At 48.9% G+C, this 13,177-nt stretch overlaps 1 protein-coding gene across 1 annotated transcript; it reads right to left on the bottom strand.

Moving 5' to 3' along the window:
- Nucleotides 1–288: 288 nt before the first annotated feature.
- LGALS3 (galectin 3) lies at nucleotides 289–8,630 on the bottom strand. The gene is made up of 7 exons (XM_054162202.1): nucleotides 8,559–8,630; nucleotides 4,187–4,240; nucleotides 4,037–4,059; nucleotides 2,687–3,079; nucleotides 2,374–2,462; nucleotides 1,849–2,017; nucleotides 289–517 (listed from the first exon to the last, which is right to left on the bottom strand). Exons 3-7 carry the CDS (start codon nucleotides 4,052–4,054, stop codon nucleotides 362–364), a joined length of 825 nt encoding a protein of 274 aa, XP_054018177.1. The 5' UTR covers nucleotides 4,055–4,059; nucleotides 4,187–4,240; nucleotides 8,559–8,630; the 3' UTR covers nucleotides 289–361.
- Nucleotides 8,631–13,177: the final 4,547 nt, after the last annotated feature.

Below are 13,177 nucleotides of genomic sequence, written 5' to 3'. Positions count from 1 at the left end.
CTCAGCCTCTTTTTCTCTGGACTAAACAACCCCAGTTCCCTCAGCTGCTCCTCAGAAGTCTTGTTCTCCAGATCCTTCACCAGCTTCATTGCCCTTCTTTGGACCCGCACCAGCAACTCAGTATTCCCCCCTTGTAGTGAAGGTCCCAAAACCGAACACAGTACTAAAGGTGTGGCCTCACTTCTCCAGGCTGAACAACCCCACTTCTCTTGCCTGCTCAGTCATGTCTTCTGAGCTGTTACTGAACCAAAGGTTACTTGTGAAATTGTGGTTTATTACCCCAAAGTATTCACATAAAAAGGCACTTCTGTTACAGCCATAGTAAGAGCACAAAGTTGACATTAAAACTGCACCACGGCAGTTATATCATGGTCGGCATGACGCTGGTGAGGGTGATGTCCCCAGCAATGCAGAGCTTGGTGATCTCATTCAGCTTCTTCTCACGGAAGTTGTACTGCATCAAGTGAGCATCGTTAACTGCTACCTTGAAGTGATCCACCTCGCAAAGGATCTGGAGCTGAAATAAAACCCCCAAACAGGCCAAAAGGTAACAATCAGATTTGTTTTAGGAAGAAACCTGAAACCTCGGACTCGAGCGGACTGGCACTGGCTAACGGCTGCTTCCAGCTGAATCCAGCCCAGTGGCATGTGGACAAGCTGGTGCAGCAGCTCTAAGCTGCAAGAACACTGGTGACCTTCACCTCCCCAAAAGCTCTGCTGCACTTCTTCCTCCACGTTTGGCCCACAGTTTTTGTGTCTCCTCGTGACTATGACAGTGTTTTCAGGAAGCAGGACTCTACAGTTCCCGGTGAGAGCTGCATTCTCACCAAGCCTATTTTGTGGGAAAAGAAGCTTGTGAAGAGAGCTTGGCTGTTAATGGAGAAAATATTGCATAGAAACTTGTCCAACAGCTGCTGCAGAATGACAGTGCAAGGAAGGAGGATTTAAGAATGAATGGCAATAACAGAAGTGGGAAGAAGTTACACCCTGCAGAAGTTACAACTTCACCCACAAGAAATGCAGAGAAGGTATGGTAGGACTTCCTGTGCTGCACAGCCAGGGAAATGCACAGCTGCCCCCAAAGCATCTCTGGGAACTGATTCCTGTGCAAGCATTCTTGTAAGCATCATAGAATCACAGAATGGTAGGGGTTGGAAGACACCTTTGGATATCGCTGAGTCCAACCCCCCTGCCAAAGCAAGATCACCTAGGGCAGGCCACACAGGAATGCATAGTTTGCTCTTGAAAGTCTCTAGAGAAGGAGACTCCACAACCTCTCTGGGCAGCCTGTTCCAGTGCTCCATCACCCTTACAGTAAAGAAGTTTTTCCTCATGTTGAGGTAGAACTTCCTGTGTTGCAGTTTTTATCCATTGCCCCTTGTCCTATCACAGGACACCACTGATAAGAAACTGGCACCTTCTTGACAGCCACCCTTCAGATATTTATAAGCATTAGTAAGGTCTCTCAGTCTTCTCTTCTCCATACTATACAGCTGCAGGTCTCTCAGCCTGTCCTCATCAGACAGATGTTCCAGTCCCTTAATCATCCTTGTAGCCTGTGTTGGACACTCTCTAGTATATCCCTGGGCCTCTTGATCTGGGGAGCCCAGAACTGGACACAATACTCCACATGAAGCCTCACCAGGGCAGAGTACAGTTGGTGGAGAACCTTCCTTGACCTTCTGGCCACACTTGTTAATGCACTTCAGGATACCATTGCTGTCCCATTGATAGCTTATTGTCCATCTTACAGTGAGTTTTGTTGCACAGCCCTGACCCAACCCTCCCAGCACACAGTGCAGGTGCTATTGGCTCTTTGAGACTGTGTTTTGGGGGCTTGTTTGTTACCTTGAAGGGTTTTCCAGCTTCAAATGGAAACCTAGGAGCTGTCCTATCCTCCTTTCCCCAGGTATTCTGGAACATCGAATTGCAGACAATGACTTTCCTGTTGTCCTCCTTGAAGCGGGGGTTAAAGTGGAAGGCAACGTCATTGCCTCTCTTGAAATCCAGTGAAAACCTGCCAAGAGAGGAATGGATTCCCTGCTCTTTCCACCACAACCTTGGGCTTTGGTACAGGGTTGCCAATAGTAGCAGCGAGTGGGCTGCAAAAAAACCCACAGACCCAGATGGACAATCATAGACTCATTAAGGCTGGAAAAGACCTCTAGGATCATCAGGTCCAACCCAGCGCTGCCATGCCCACCAAACCACCTCCCTCCAGTGAGAGGGCATTTACATATTTATTTCATGTAATATTTGATTGGACACCAGGCAGGTGTTATTCAGAAATAGAAAGCAAATTCCAGCCCCTCTGCTCCATCCAGCAACACCCTATGGAAACCTCCCACCCTCAGAGCTGGACACATGCAGTACCTGTTAGGGTTGGGGTTGACAGTCCCTGTGATGGTTATGAGCATCCGAGGGACGAGTCCTGCCTGCAGGGGCATCTCAAAGGGGACTTTCTGGGAGACAACAGGGATTTGGTGTTAGCAGAAAACCATGTCCAAAACCAAATGCTCAGGCATGAACTGGCTCTCAGTATGACAACACACCAAGGCAGTCCTGTGATACAGTGACAACTCACGCCACCCTCTGTGGAGACAGCCAACCCCAGGTCCCTCCCATGGCCAAGCAAATTCAGGCAGTGAAGGCACAGAAACCCTTACAAATGTGATGGAGCTCTTACCAGGGGAGGAGCCTGTCCACCCTGCGCAGGAGGTGGCCCAAATCCAGGGCCACTGGATGGTTGTCCTGGAGCAGGATATGGCCCTGATCCTGATGGTGCTCCAGGGAATGCTCCAGGTGCTCCCGGATACGGTCCCGGTCCTGCTGGTCCTCCTGGATATGGCCCTGGTGCTCCAGGGTATGCTCCTGGTGCTCCAGGGTATGCTCCTGGTGCTGCTGGATATGCTCCTGGTGCTGCTGGATATGCTCCTGGTGCTCCTGGATATGCTCCCGGAGGGCCAGCATAGGCTGGGAACCCTCCAGGAGCTGGTGGCTGGTTCCCCCAGGAGGGCCAGCCTTGGGGTGGGGGTGCAGAGGGGTTCAGATTGTTGTTGGTGGTCAAGGCATCAGATAACTGGGAACAGAGGGGAAAAGAGGAAGGTTAGTTGGGTGACATTAGTCCTGGGCTTAGGCTGAATCCTCCAACAAGGACTAGGGGTACTGTTCAATAGCTGGCTGAAGGTGAGCCGGTGTGTGCCCAGGTGGCCAAGAAGGCCAATAAAATCCTGGCTTGGATCAGCAATACTGTGGCCAGCAGGAGTAGGGTAGTGATTGTCTCCCTGTACTCAGCACTGGTGAGGCTACACATTGAGCACTGGGTTCAGTTTTTGGGACTCTCACTCCAAGGACATTGAGTTGCTGGAACATGTCCAGAGAAGGGCAACAAGGCTGCTGAAGGGTCTAGAGAACAAATCTTGTGAGGAGCGGCTGAGGAGCTAGGGTTGTTTAGTCTGGGTGAAAGGAGACTGAGATGATACCTTCTCACTCACTACAGCTACCTGAAAGGAGGTTGGAGCCAGGTGGGGGGGAGAAGATAATAGGAAACACCCTCAAGTTGCACCAGGGAAGGTTTAGATTGGATATTAGGAAAAGGTTCTTCGCCAAAACGGTTGTTTAGCCCTGGAACAGGGAAGTGGCTGAATCATCATCCATGAAGGCATTTGAAAGCTGTGTAGATGTGGTGCTGAGGGACATGCTTTAGCACTAAACTTGGTAGTGTTAAATTAATGGCTGGACTTGGTGATCTTAAAGGTCTTTTCCAACCAAAACAGTTCTATGATTCTATGAACTCACAGCTTTTGTAGCCAAGAGCATGCACCGAGGGCAGGAGCTCAATCACTTCTCAGCAGCAGGGGCGGCTGAGTGCCTGGGATGAGGTTTCCAAAAAACCAGTAAGTGCTGATGTAACTAGAGTGGAGTCAGGGACTTACACAGGTTAGCAAAGACATGTTCCATCCCTGCCAAAGGTCCCTGCTTTAGGACAAGGTAACAGTCACAGCCCCCAAGTTATTTTGATGAAATCCATACTTACAGAGAAACCGTCTGACATTTCTCCTGAAACAAAAAGACAAAGGACACCAAGGTCATTTTTAACATACACCATCCAAACATGAAGATTTTGGAGAAGAGGTGCAGCTGCCAGCAGCAATGGGAAGGAGATTGTTAAATCCACATCACCTACCTGCCAGGCAGAGACGACAGCTCTGGTACAGCTGAACAAACCCTTGTCTGATACCTGTGGGAGAAACCAAGGGTCACCAACATGAGAAGCCTCCTGGGGTCAAATGAATTAAATCAGGTGTTGTGGGGTTGGGGTTGATGCAACACCATCCATGACCTTACAATGCTGCTGGTGTCAACTGGAAAGGGAACACTGGACTGTGGTGACCTGGCACTGCTCTGCCCTGAGACCTCTCACTCCCTTCAGCCTCTCAACAGGTTTGCACAAGGTTTTTGCTCTATGCTCACTGAGAGGTGCCATGCAGCAGGACAGACTATGGTGAGCACCTTCATCCTCCATGGTTCAAGGGGAAGCTCTGCAACTGATCCACCCCAAACACATCCATGCCAGGTTTGCTGTGCTCACAAGTCAGGAAGATTTATTCGAGCCTCAAAACATGTTTTATAAAGGGCAGGGCAGTGTGGTGAGCTGTTCTGCCTCCAGCAAACCCATTTGAGAGCCAACCCTCCATTGTCACCCCAGCTAGCTGGGTAGTGCTGGAGATAGGGAGGGCCTTGCCAGAAAAGCCCTTTCTGGGAGGGTGACAGCAGCATGTGGTATTGGAAGGATAGAGTTTAAAACTTTCAGGCTGAATTCAAAACCTGCCTGGATGCTGCCCTGCACTGCCTGCTCTAGGTGACCCTGCTTTAGCAGGGGGGGTTGGACTAGATGATCTCCAGAAGTCCCATCCAATCACCACCATTCTGTGATTCTGTAATTAAGCATACAGTGGGGTCTCTTCCAACCTGGTTTATTCTATGTATTCTATGTATTCTATGTGCAGTGGTCTGAAACCAGGATAACAACAATGGAAGGACTAAAGGATGGAACAATCTTGAAGGTTACAGCAATCAGAAACAAGGCACAGTGAAATGCTGTAAACCTCCGTAGCTAATCACAGAATCCCAGCATGTTAGAGACTGGAAGTGACCTCTGGAAATCATCCAGTCCACTTCCCTCTTAAAGCAGGGTCACCCAGAGCAGGTTGCCCAGGATCACAGTGTCCAGGTAGGTTTGGAATCTCTCCAGAGGAGACAACTCCACAACCTCTCTGGGCAGCCTGTGCCAGGGCTCCAGCACCCACACAGCAAAAAAGCTTTTCCTCCTGTTCAGATGGAACCTCCGGGGTTCCACTTTGTGCCCATTGCCCCTTGCCCTGTCACTGGGCACCACTGAAAAGAGTCTGGCCCCATCCTCTTGCCCCCACCATCCTTTAGCATTTACAAGGACCCCTCTCACTCTGTTCTTCTCCAGGATCAACAGCCCCAGGTCTCTCAGTCTCTCCTCCTCACAGAGATGCTCCAGGCCCCTCAGCATCTTTGTAGCCTCCACTGGACTCTCTCCAGTGTCTTTGTAGAACCAGGAAGCCCAGAACCGGACCCAGTACTCCAGACATGGCCTCACTATGCCCATTATGGCTTCTTTATACAAACCAGAGAGAGATTTAGAGCAGGATCAAAATACAAGGTGTCTTCTTAAAAAACTGTGGTGACTTTTAATATCCACACCAGAATTTAAATGCAGCTTCAGGACCACCTTAGTATAATGAATCAGGTAATCGATGGAGCACACATACAATGATTTCTGTGATGTAAACTCATAGAAACCACCGCATATAGTTTAATTTTTAGTTTTCCTGTATAGAAACTCCTGCTGTTTGAGCTCCTGTTGTGCTGGGTTTGTGACTTAGCCCCTACCAGCCCTTTCTGCAGACCCCAAATAAGGCAAATATCTCCAACTTGTGTGTTGATTGGCTTTGCACAAGAGGGAAAGCACCCCTTTTTTGGGACTACACACAGCAGGTTGGGGGGCAACAGCTGATTAAGCTGCATCAAGAGGAGTGTGGCCAGCAGGTCAAGAGAGGTGATTCTTCCCCTTTGCTCTTGTGAGCAAATACTGTGTCTGACTCTGGTGTCCCCATCATAAATAGGACATGGAACTGTTGGAGTGAGTCCAAAGGAGGGCAACAAAGATGATCCAAGGGCTGGAGCACCTCTGCTGTGAGATTAAGCTGACGGAGCTGGTGTTGTTCAGCCTGGAGAAGAGAAGACTCCAGGGGGACCTTATAGCTGCCTTCCAATACCTGAAAGGAACATGCAGAAAGGTTGGAGAGGGACTTTTCGTAAGGGTGTCTAGCAACAGGACAAGAGGGATGGTTTTAAGCTGAGGGAGAGTAGGTTTAGACTGGATCTTAGGAAGAAGTCCTTCAGTACAAAGGTAGTGAAACTCTGGAATGGGTTGCCCAGAGAGGTTGTGGATGTCCCCTCTCTGGAGGTGTTCAAGGCCAGGCTGGATGAGGTTTTGAGCAACCAAGACTAGTTAAGAGGCATCCCTGTCCATGGCACAGAGGTTGGAGTAGATGATCTCTAAGGTGCCTTCCAACTTAGGCCATTCTATGAAGGTGATGATGACTTCCCCCACTACGAGAATGGTGACCCCCACTCCTAGAGAAAGGGCAGGGACTTGGTGACAACACTCTGCCCCCCACAGAACAGTGAGAATCATGGAACCACAGAATCATAGAAGAAGGAGCAGAGCTGTTTGGTGGGATGCTTAGCACGGTGTCAGTGCCCAACCATGTCAAAGGAGAAGTTGTGTCCTGCACACTGGCCACAGCCAGCACTACTTCCCCCTCCCTGAGGCGTCATCCTGGAAAATATTTCATTAATAAAAAGTCAAACAAAATCCCTGGGGAGCCACACCAGCAAAGATGAGCAGCCTGAGGGGCTACAAACCCAGCACATGTTCAGGAACATGCAGCCACCCCACAATGTGTGGGGGACAGATCTGAGAAGTCAAGAGAAGAGCAGGCACCCATGGGTGGAGGTGCTCTTTCTCCCCACCACACACGTCTGTGCCAGGTGGAGGGAACTGTGGGAGGGACATTCGTGCCACCAGCTGCTCCAGGCCAGTGGATAAAAGCTGCTTTACAAGTTTTATGAGTCCAGAGAAATCCACTCTGCTGTGACAAGGGCCAAACACAGACCTGTGTGCGTGCAGGAATAGCCGTGGCCTAGGCTGGATTCCTCCCATCAAAGGAAGCATTCACAAATAAGAGAAATTAAAAAAAAAAAAAAAAAAAAAGAGAGAGAGAAGGGCAGAAACAGGGAAGGAAAAGGAAAATTCCAAATTGAAAACAGAGAAGGAAAATTCCCTTTCAGAGAAACATCTGGATGGACAAAGGTCCCAGCAAAGCTGGCTGCACTGCCTTAGGAATAACAAAACGCCCTCTGAGTTTTCACAACCAACAAATAAATAACCCCTTTCCCTGTAAAACACTCGCCCCCCCGAGCCTGGGTTGGTTTAAAATCAGCTTTTAAACCAGCATCCAGAGTCCTGAACTGTTTGAACAGCCCATATCTCACAAAGCTTTTACATTTGACTCCTGGGGGAGTTCTTTAAGCCCTTGGGGTTGACATTTGTTTGCAGGGTGAAGCCAAGCGTGCACACAGAGCTCCCACAGACACCCCTAAACCAGATCTAGTGAAAAAACACTACTTCTGTGCCACCAAATGGGGCCACCAAGCTTGGAGCCTGGTGGTTGCTCTGTCCTCTTTCTGGCACTTCAGTGTTGTAGGTCCTGGACCCACAGAACCACAGAATGGTTTGGATTGGAAAAGACCTTTGAGGGTCCTCTAGTCCATCTCCTCTGCAGTCAGAAGGTACATTCCCAACTAGATCAGGATGCTCAGCCCCCCATTAAGCCTGATGTTTGTCTCCAGGGATGGGGACTCCACCAGCTTGCTGGGCAAGCTGTCCCGGTGTTCCAACACCCTCCTAGTAAAGAACTCTAAAATGCCCCATTAGGTGATTTGCCTGCTGCTGCTCTCCAGACAGCTCTGACCACTGCCTCAAAAGTGTATTTCTGACCCCATTTGGGCTGTTCAACTGGAACCCACTTGATCTCTACATCACCAGCTCCCTGAGCTCTCACCGACCTGACAAGGGATGGCCTGCAGGGAATGTCCCAGGGCAGATTCTTGCAAAGCACCCCAAGCGTTTCCCATTTTATTTGGTCAAAACCAGCCATTCTCTTCCCCTCGGCTCTATTTCTGCAACCATGTTCTGGGGTGTGCTTCTGGCTGTCTCCAGCCATTTCCCATCCCGCCGTTATCCCAAGCATTCCCTAAAGCCGCCAAGTGCCTTCTACACGCTCCAGCTGCGTGGTACAGGGCAGCTGCAGGTACTAACGGCAGCTGCCCTGGGAGGTGTCCCAGCTCCCACTCCCCCGCACAGCAAGACACACACCCCCTTCACCCTTCCTTTGCACGGCAATACATGCCTCAACCCCTGCTCCCACTCAGGACCCCCGTGGCTGGGTGCATCCACTCACCAGAGGCGCAGCGGCTCCCGGGATCGACTCTGGAGCTGGGATCCCGCAGTTACTGGGGTGCCTGAACTCGACGGCAAGGACCCCGCCTGCTGGGGCGGGGATGGGGCGGGGAAGTGGCAGGCGGCACAAAAACATCACCTTGTTTCCCTATACGAAGTGGTGACACAGGCAAAACGGCACCGGAGCTCCTCAGGTTTTATGTCTCAGGAGGGTCCATCTCCATGCATCAGACGCTTTCATTGCCACAGAGGCTCGGTAAAACACAAACATGCTTTAAAGTTTTTAACATGTCCTGCTTTTCTCTGGAGGACTGCCAAGAAAAAAAGAAAAAGAAAAAAAAAAGAAAGAAAAAAGACAAAAAAGCCTTGGTTTCCACCCAGGGCAGTGAGATTGGCAGGGGGCTGGGACTGGAGAGCTGTTAGTAGCAGCTATAATTTCAACAAGTGCAATTTAACTGTGGATTGAGAGTGAGTTATCTCCTGTTTTGCCCATGGGCTTCCTGGCTTAAAGCAGTAGGGGGAAAAAAAAAAGAAAAAAAGAAAGAAAGGGGGGGTGGGGAGTGTGGAAATGGGTGCTTTACTGCTGAAATTCTGGTCTGATTCAAGAGGATGCTGGGGAAAAGAAAATCTGCTGAGTTTGATTTTAATGAATTTTGGTGCAACTTCCTCTGGTTCTCCTCTGCTGGGCTTTAGGAGAGGGTGGATTCCTCTCTAGTGGGGATTTTAGCATACTTCAGCTTCACAGAAGGGCTTCAGACCAAACTTCAGTGTGCAAAACTGATGCGAGATGTCAGGAATGTCCAAAGCAGTGAGATGCTCCACTTGGGGAAATGCTTAAACAAGGGGTGCTGCTTCACCTGCCTTCCATAGCACCCAAACCTCACCCCAGTAAATGGATACTGTGATATCTTTGGGATGGTTTAGGGCAAAGGCACCTGGAGAGGATTTAAACCAGGGATGATGAAAGATCCTTTATAGGTTGCATGAGTATCTGGAGCTTCTGAACCTGTAACACCAACAGGAGATCACTGCTCTTCAGAACAATCTTTCAAGCTCTCGCTCTGCATCTGTGTGAATCGCAGCCTTTCTGAGAATATATTCATCAAGAGGTGCAAGTGGAAAGCAGATGTTCATGAAGTGGATTAAAGTGGCAGGCACTAAGTGCCTTTAAGCAGGTGCCAGTGACTTCTCCCTTTCTGGTTAAGGCTGTAATAACTCAACAGCATATCACTTTTCCCTTCCTCCCCAGCCTGGATGAGGATTTGGGCAATATAGTCTAGTGGAATGTATTCCAAAACCATGGCAGGGGTTTTGGAACTAGGTGATCAATAAGGTATCTTCCAACTCCAGACATTCTGTGATTCTATAGTTTTCATGAAAACCCTGTATTGTTACTTTCAGCAGTTCACTTGAAAGCTGCAAACATTTGCTGAAGAGGCTTCATAGGATCACAGAATCATTCAGGCTGAGAAAGACCTCTAAGAGGCCTTGAGCAGTCTGGTCTAGAGGTTGGTGCCTCTGCTGATGCCAGGCGAGGCTGGAACTAAATGATCTTCAAGGTTCCTTCCAACCCAAACCATTGTATGAATCTATGAATTGTCAAGTTCATCTGTAAAGGTTGCCTGCTGTTGTTTTTTTCCTTTCTCAATGCCATAAGCTTCGTGCTTCAGTTATGCAACAGGGACAGTGTCAAAACAGATGTTTGACCAAAAGCTAAAATACAAACCAAAACTTGAGCTGATTTCTTCACTTAAATAAAGCAAGCAGCAGTGAGGACAATGAGTGAGCAGCACTTCAGCATTCGTGGGCTGGGCACTGAGCCCTTTGCATGCAGAGCCATGAAAAGTCTGCATTTTTCTGTGCCCCACATCAGCTGAGTCATCCTCTCATGACTCACAGGGTTGGACACTGAGGTGTGGTGATTGTGGGTTTGCAGCTTTGCCTCTTGGGACGGAGAGAAGAAAGCAGCTGAGTTTATTGCCAGAGCACTGAGCAAGCTCCAGAGGAGGCAGAAGCTGCAGTGATTACATCTCTTACCTGCAGCATTGCACCACCTTGTGCTGCAAATCCTTGCAACCCAGGGCTGGCTGCTTTCAAAACCAAAAAAAGGTCTTTTCTCAAAACCAGGCATGTGTTTGGGGGTGGGAGGGAGGTTGGTTTGGTTTAGGTTTTAAGGATGCATAAGTTTGCCTGTTTGCCTTAGAGATTCTTAACATAAAATGCAACCCTGCTTGGGACCACCTCCATTTTAAAACCCAAGGGGTGGAAAGGACAGATAACTCCATGTTGGAAAGCAGTTCCATGGAGAAGGACCTTGAATTCCTGGCGGACAGTAAGCTGACCATGAGAAAACACTGAGTCCTTGTGGTCAAGAGGGTTGAGGTATCCTGCAATGCATTATAAAGAGTGTGGCCAGGAGGTCAAGGGAGGTTCTCCTCCACCTCTACTCTGCCTTGCTGAGACACATCTGGAGTACTGGGTCCATTCTGGGCTCCCCATTTCAAAAGAAACAGCGAACTCCTAGAGCGTCCAATGGAGAGCTATGAGGATGATGAAGGCAAGAGAAAATCTCTTTATGAGGAAAGGCTGAGAGACTTGAGGCTGTTTAATCTAAAGAGAAGGCTGAGGGGGGATCTGATCCATGTTTACAAATACATTAAGGAGGAAGATGGACTCTCTTTTCATTGGTGCCCAGGGACAGGGTGAAGGGCAGTGGACACCAGCTGGAACTCAGGACATTTTGCCTCAGCTTGAAGAAAAACTTCTCTACTGTGAGGGTGCTGGAGCACTGCAGCAGGCTGCCCAGAGAAGTTGTGGAGTCTCCTTCTCTGGAGACTTTCAAAACCCACCTGGACATGTTCATGTGTGGCCTGCCCTTGGTGATCCTGCTTCGGCAGGGGGGTTGGACTTGAGGATATCTAGAGGTCCCTTCCAACCCCTAACATTCTATGGTCCTGCGATTCTATGGCAAGGGACCCAGGGAGGTAGCTCAGTTATCAGATCATGTCATTTCACAAGGATGTACTCTCTGACATGCCTTTCACAGTGGTCAGACACATTCTCTAAACATTTTCTTTCTCCATTTTAAATGCCATCCTTTCTCTGACAGTGGCATTCCAGAGCTTCTGAGGAGCGGCTTGAGGGAACTGGGGTTGTTTAGCCTGGAGAAAAGGAGGATGAGTTTAGGATGGACATTAGGAGCAATTTATTCACCAAATTGGTGGTATATTTCAATAACTTTTTAAGCAGTAATTTCAAAGTGCTTATTGTAAAGGAATAATCAGAAAGCTGCTTTTCTCTTGTCTTCTTTGTGGTAAGAAACAATGGGTATAAGCTGGAACACAGGAAGTTCCATGTTAACATGAGGAGAAACTCCTTTGCTGAGGGTGGCAGAGCCCTGGAACAGGCTACCCAGAGAGATTGTGAAGTCTCCTTCTCTGCAGACTTTCAAAACCCACCTGGATGTGTTCCTGTGTGACCTACCCTAGGTGATCCTGCTTTAGCAGGGGTGTGTGTGTGTGTGAACTCAATGATCTTCAGGCATCCCTTCCAACCCCTAACTTTCTATGACTCTATGCCAAATTAATGGGAAGGAAATCGATCCACAGGGTAAGAAACTTGATAGCACAAGAGATCCACTCCCCTTTACAGAGCAGAATAACACACATCCACATGACTCTACCAGTCTCATGATTTCTGTGGCCTGACTTGTTGGGAGGGTCTGCAACAAACATCATGTGCAATGTTTGGGATGCAGATCTGCCAGCAAGGCCGTGTGTGGCACAATGCCAGGGTGCTGAATCCAGTCATCATCCTTCCTTCCTCCATATGCAATCTCCCAGGCTGGGGAACAGGAATCACCACAACGTTATCTCCTTTCTCAGACACAGGAATGAGGATCCAAGTGCCACAGATGCCTTTGTGGAGCCCCACACTGCCTCTCCCCAGGGTGCAACTTCTGTTTCAGCTCTGCATGCCAGTGATTGAGTCACCTCCAACTATCCACTGTGATAAAAAAGGGCATCACCACCAAAGCCAGCAGTGGGACTCACCTCTGTGGCTTGCCAGGCTTCTGCAATATTATGGATTTACAGAACCCTTTCAGTTGGAAAACACCTTTAAGATGATTGAGCCAACCATTACTTAACTCTATGAAGTCTGGTGCTAAACCTCAGTGCCACATCTCTGTGTCTTAAACACCTCCAGGGATGGGGATTCAACAGCCTCCCTCAGGAGCCTATTCCAGTGTTTAAGAAACCTTTCAGTGATGAAGGTTCTACTTAAATCCAACCTAGACCTCCCCTGGTGCAACTTGAGGCTGCTACCTCTCATCCTATCAGTTGCTACCAAGGAGAAGAGAGTGACCCTTTCCTGGTTCCAACCTTCTTTCAGGGAGTTGTAGAGAGAGATAAGGTCTCCTCTCAGCCTCCTTTTCTGCAGGCTAAACAACCCCAGTTCCCTCAGTTGCTCCTCACCAAACATATTCTCCAGACTCTTCATCAGCTTTGCTGCCCTTCTTTAGACATGCTCCATCACCTCAATATCTTTCTCGTAGTGAGGACCCTCAAGCTGAACACAGTATCTTCCCAGCACTTCTCAAAACAGCTCCACTCATCCTCA

This window comes from Dryobates pubescens, chromosome 5, assembly GCF_014839835.1.
Source record: "Dryobates pubescens isolate bDryPub1 chromosome 5, bDryPub1.pri, whole genome shotgun sequence".
Classification (NCBI taxonomy): Eukaryota; Metazoa; Chordata; class Aves; order Piciformes; family Picidae; genus Dryobates; species Dryobates pubescens.
Note: the sequence above shows the minus strand (reverse complement) of the source record. Positions and strands in the feature narration are given on the sequence as shown.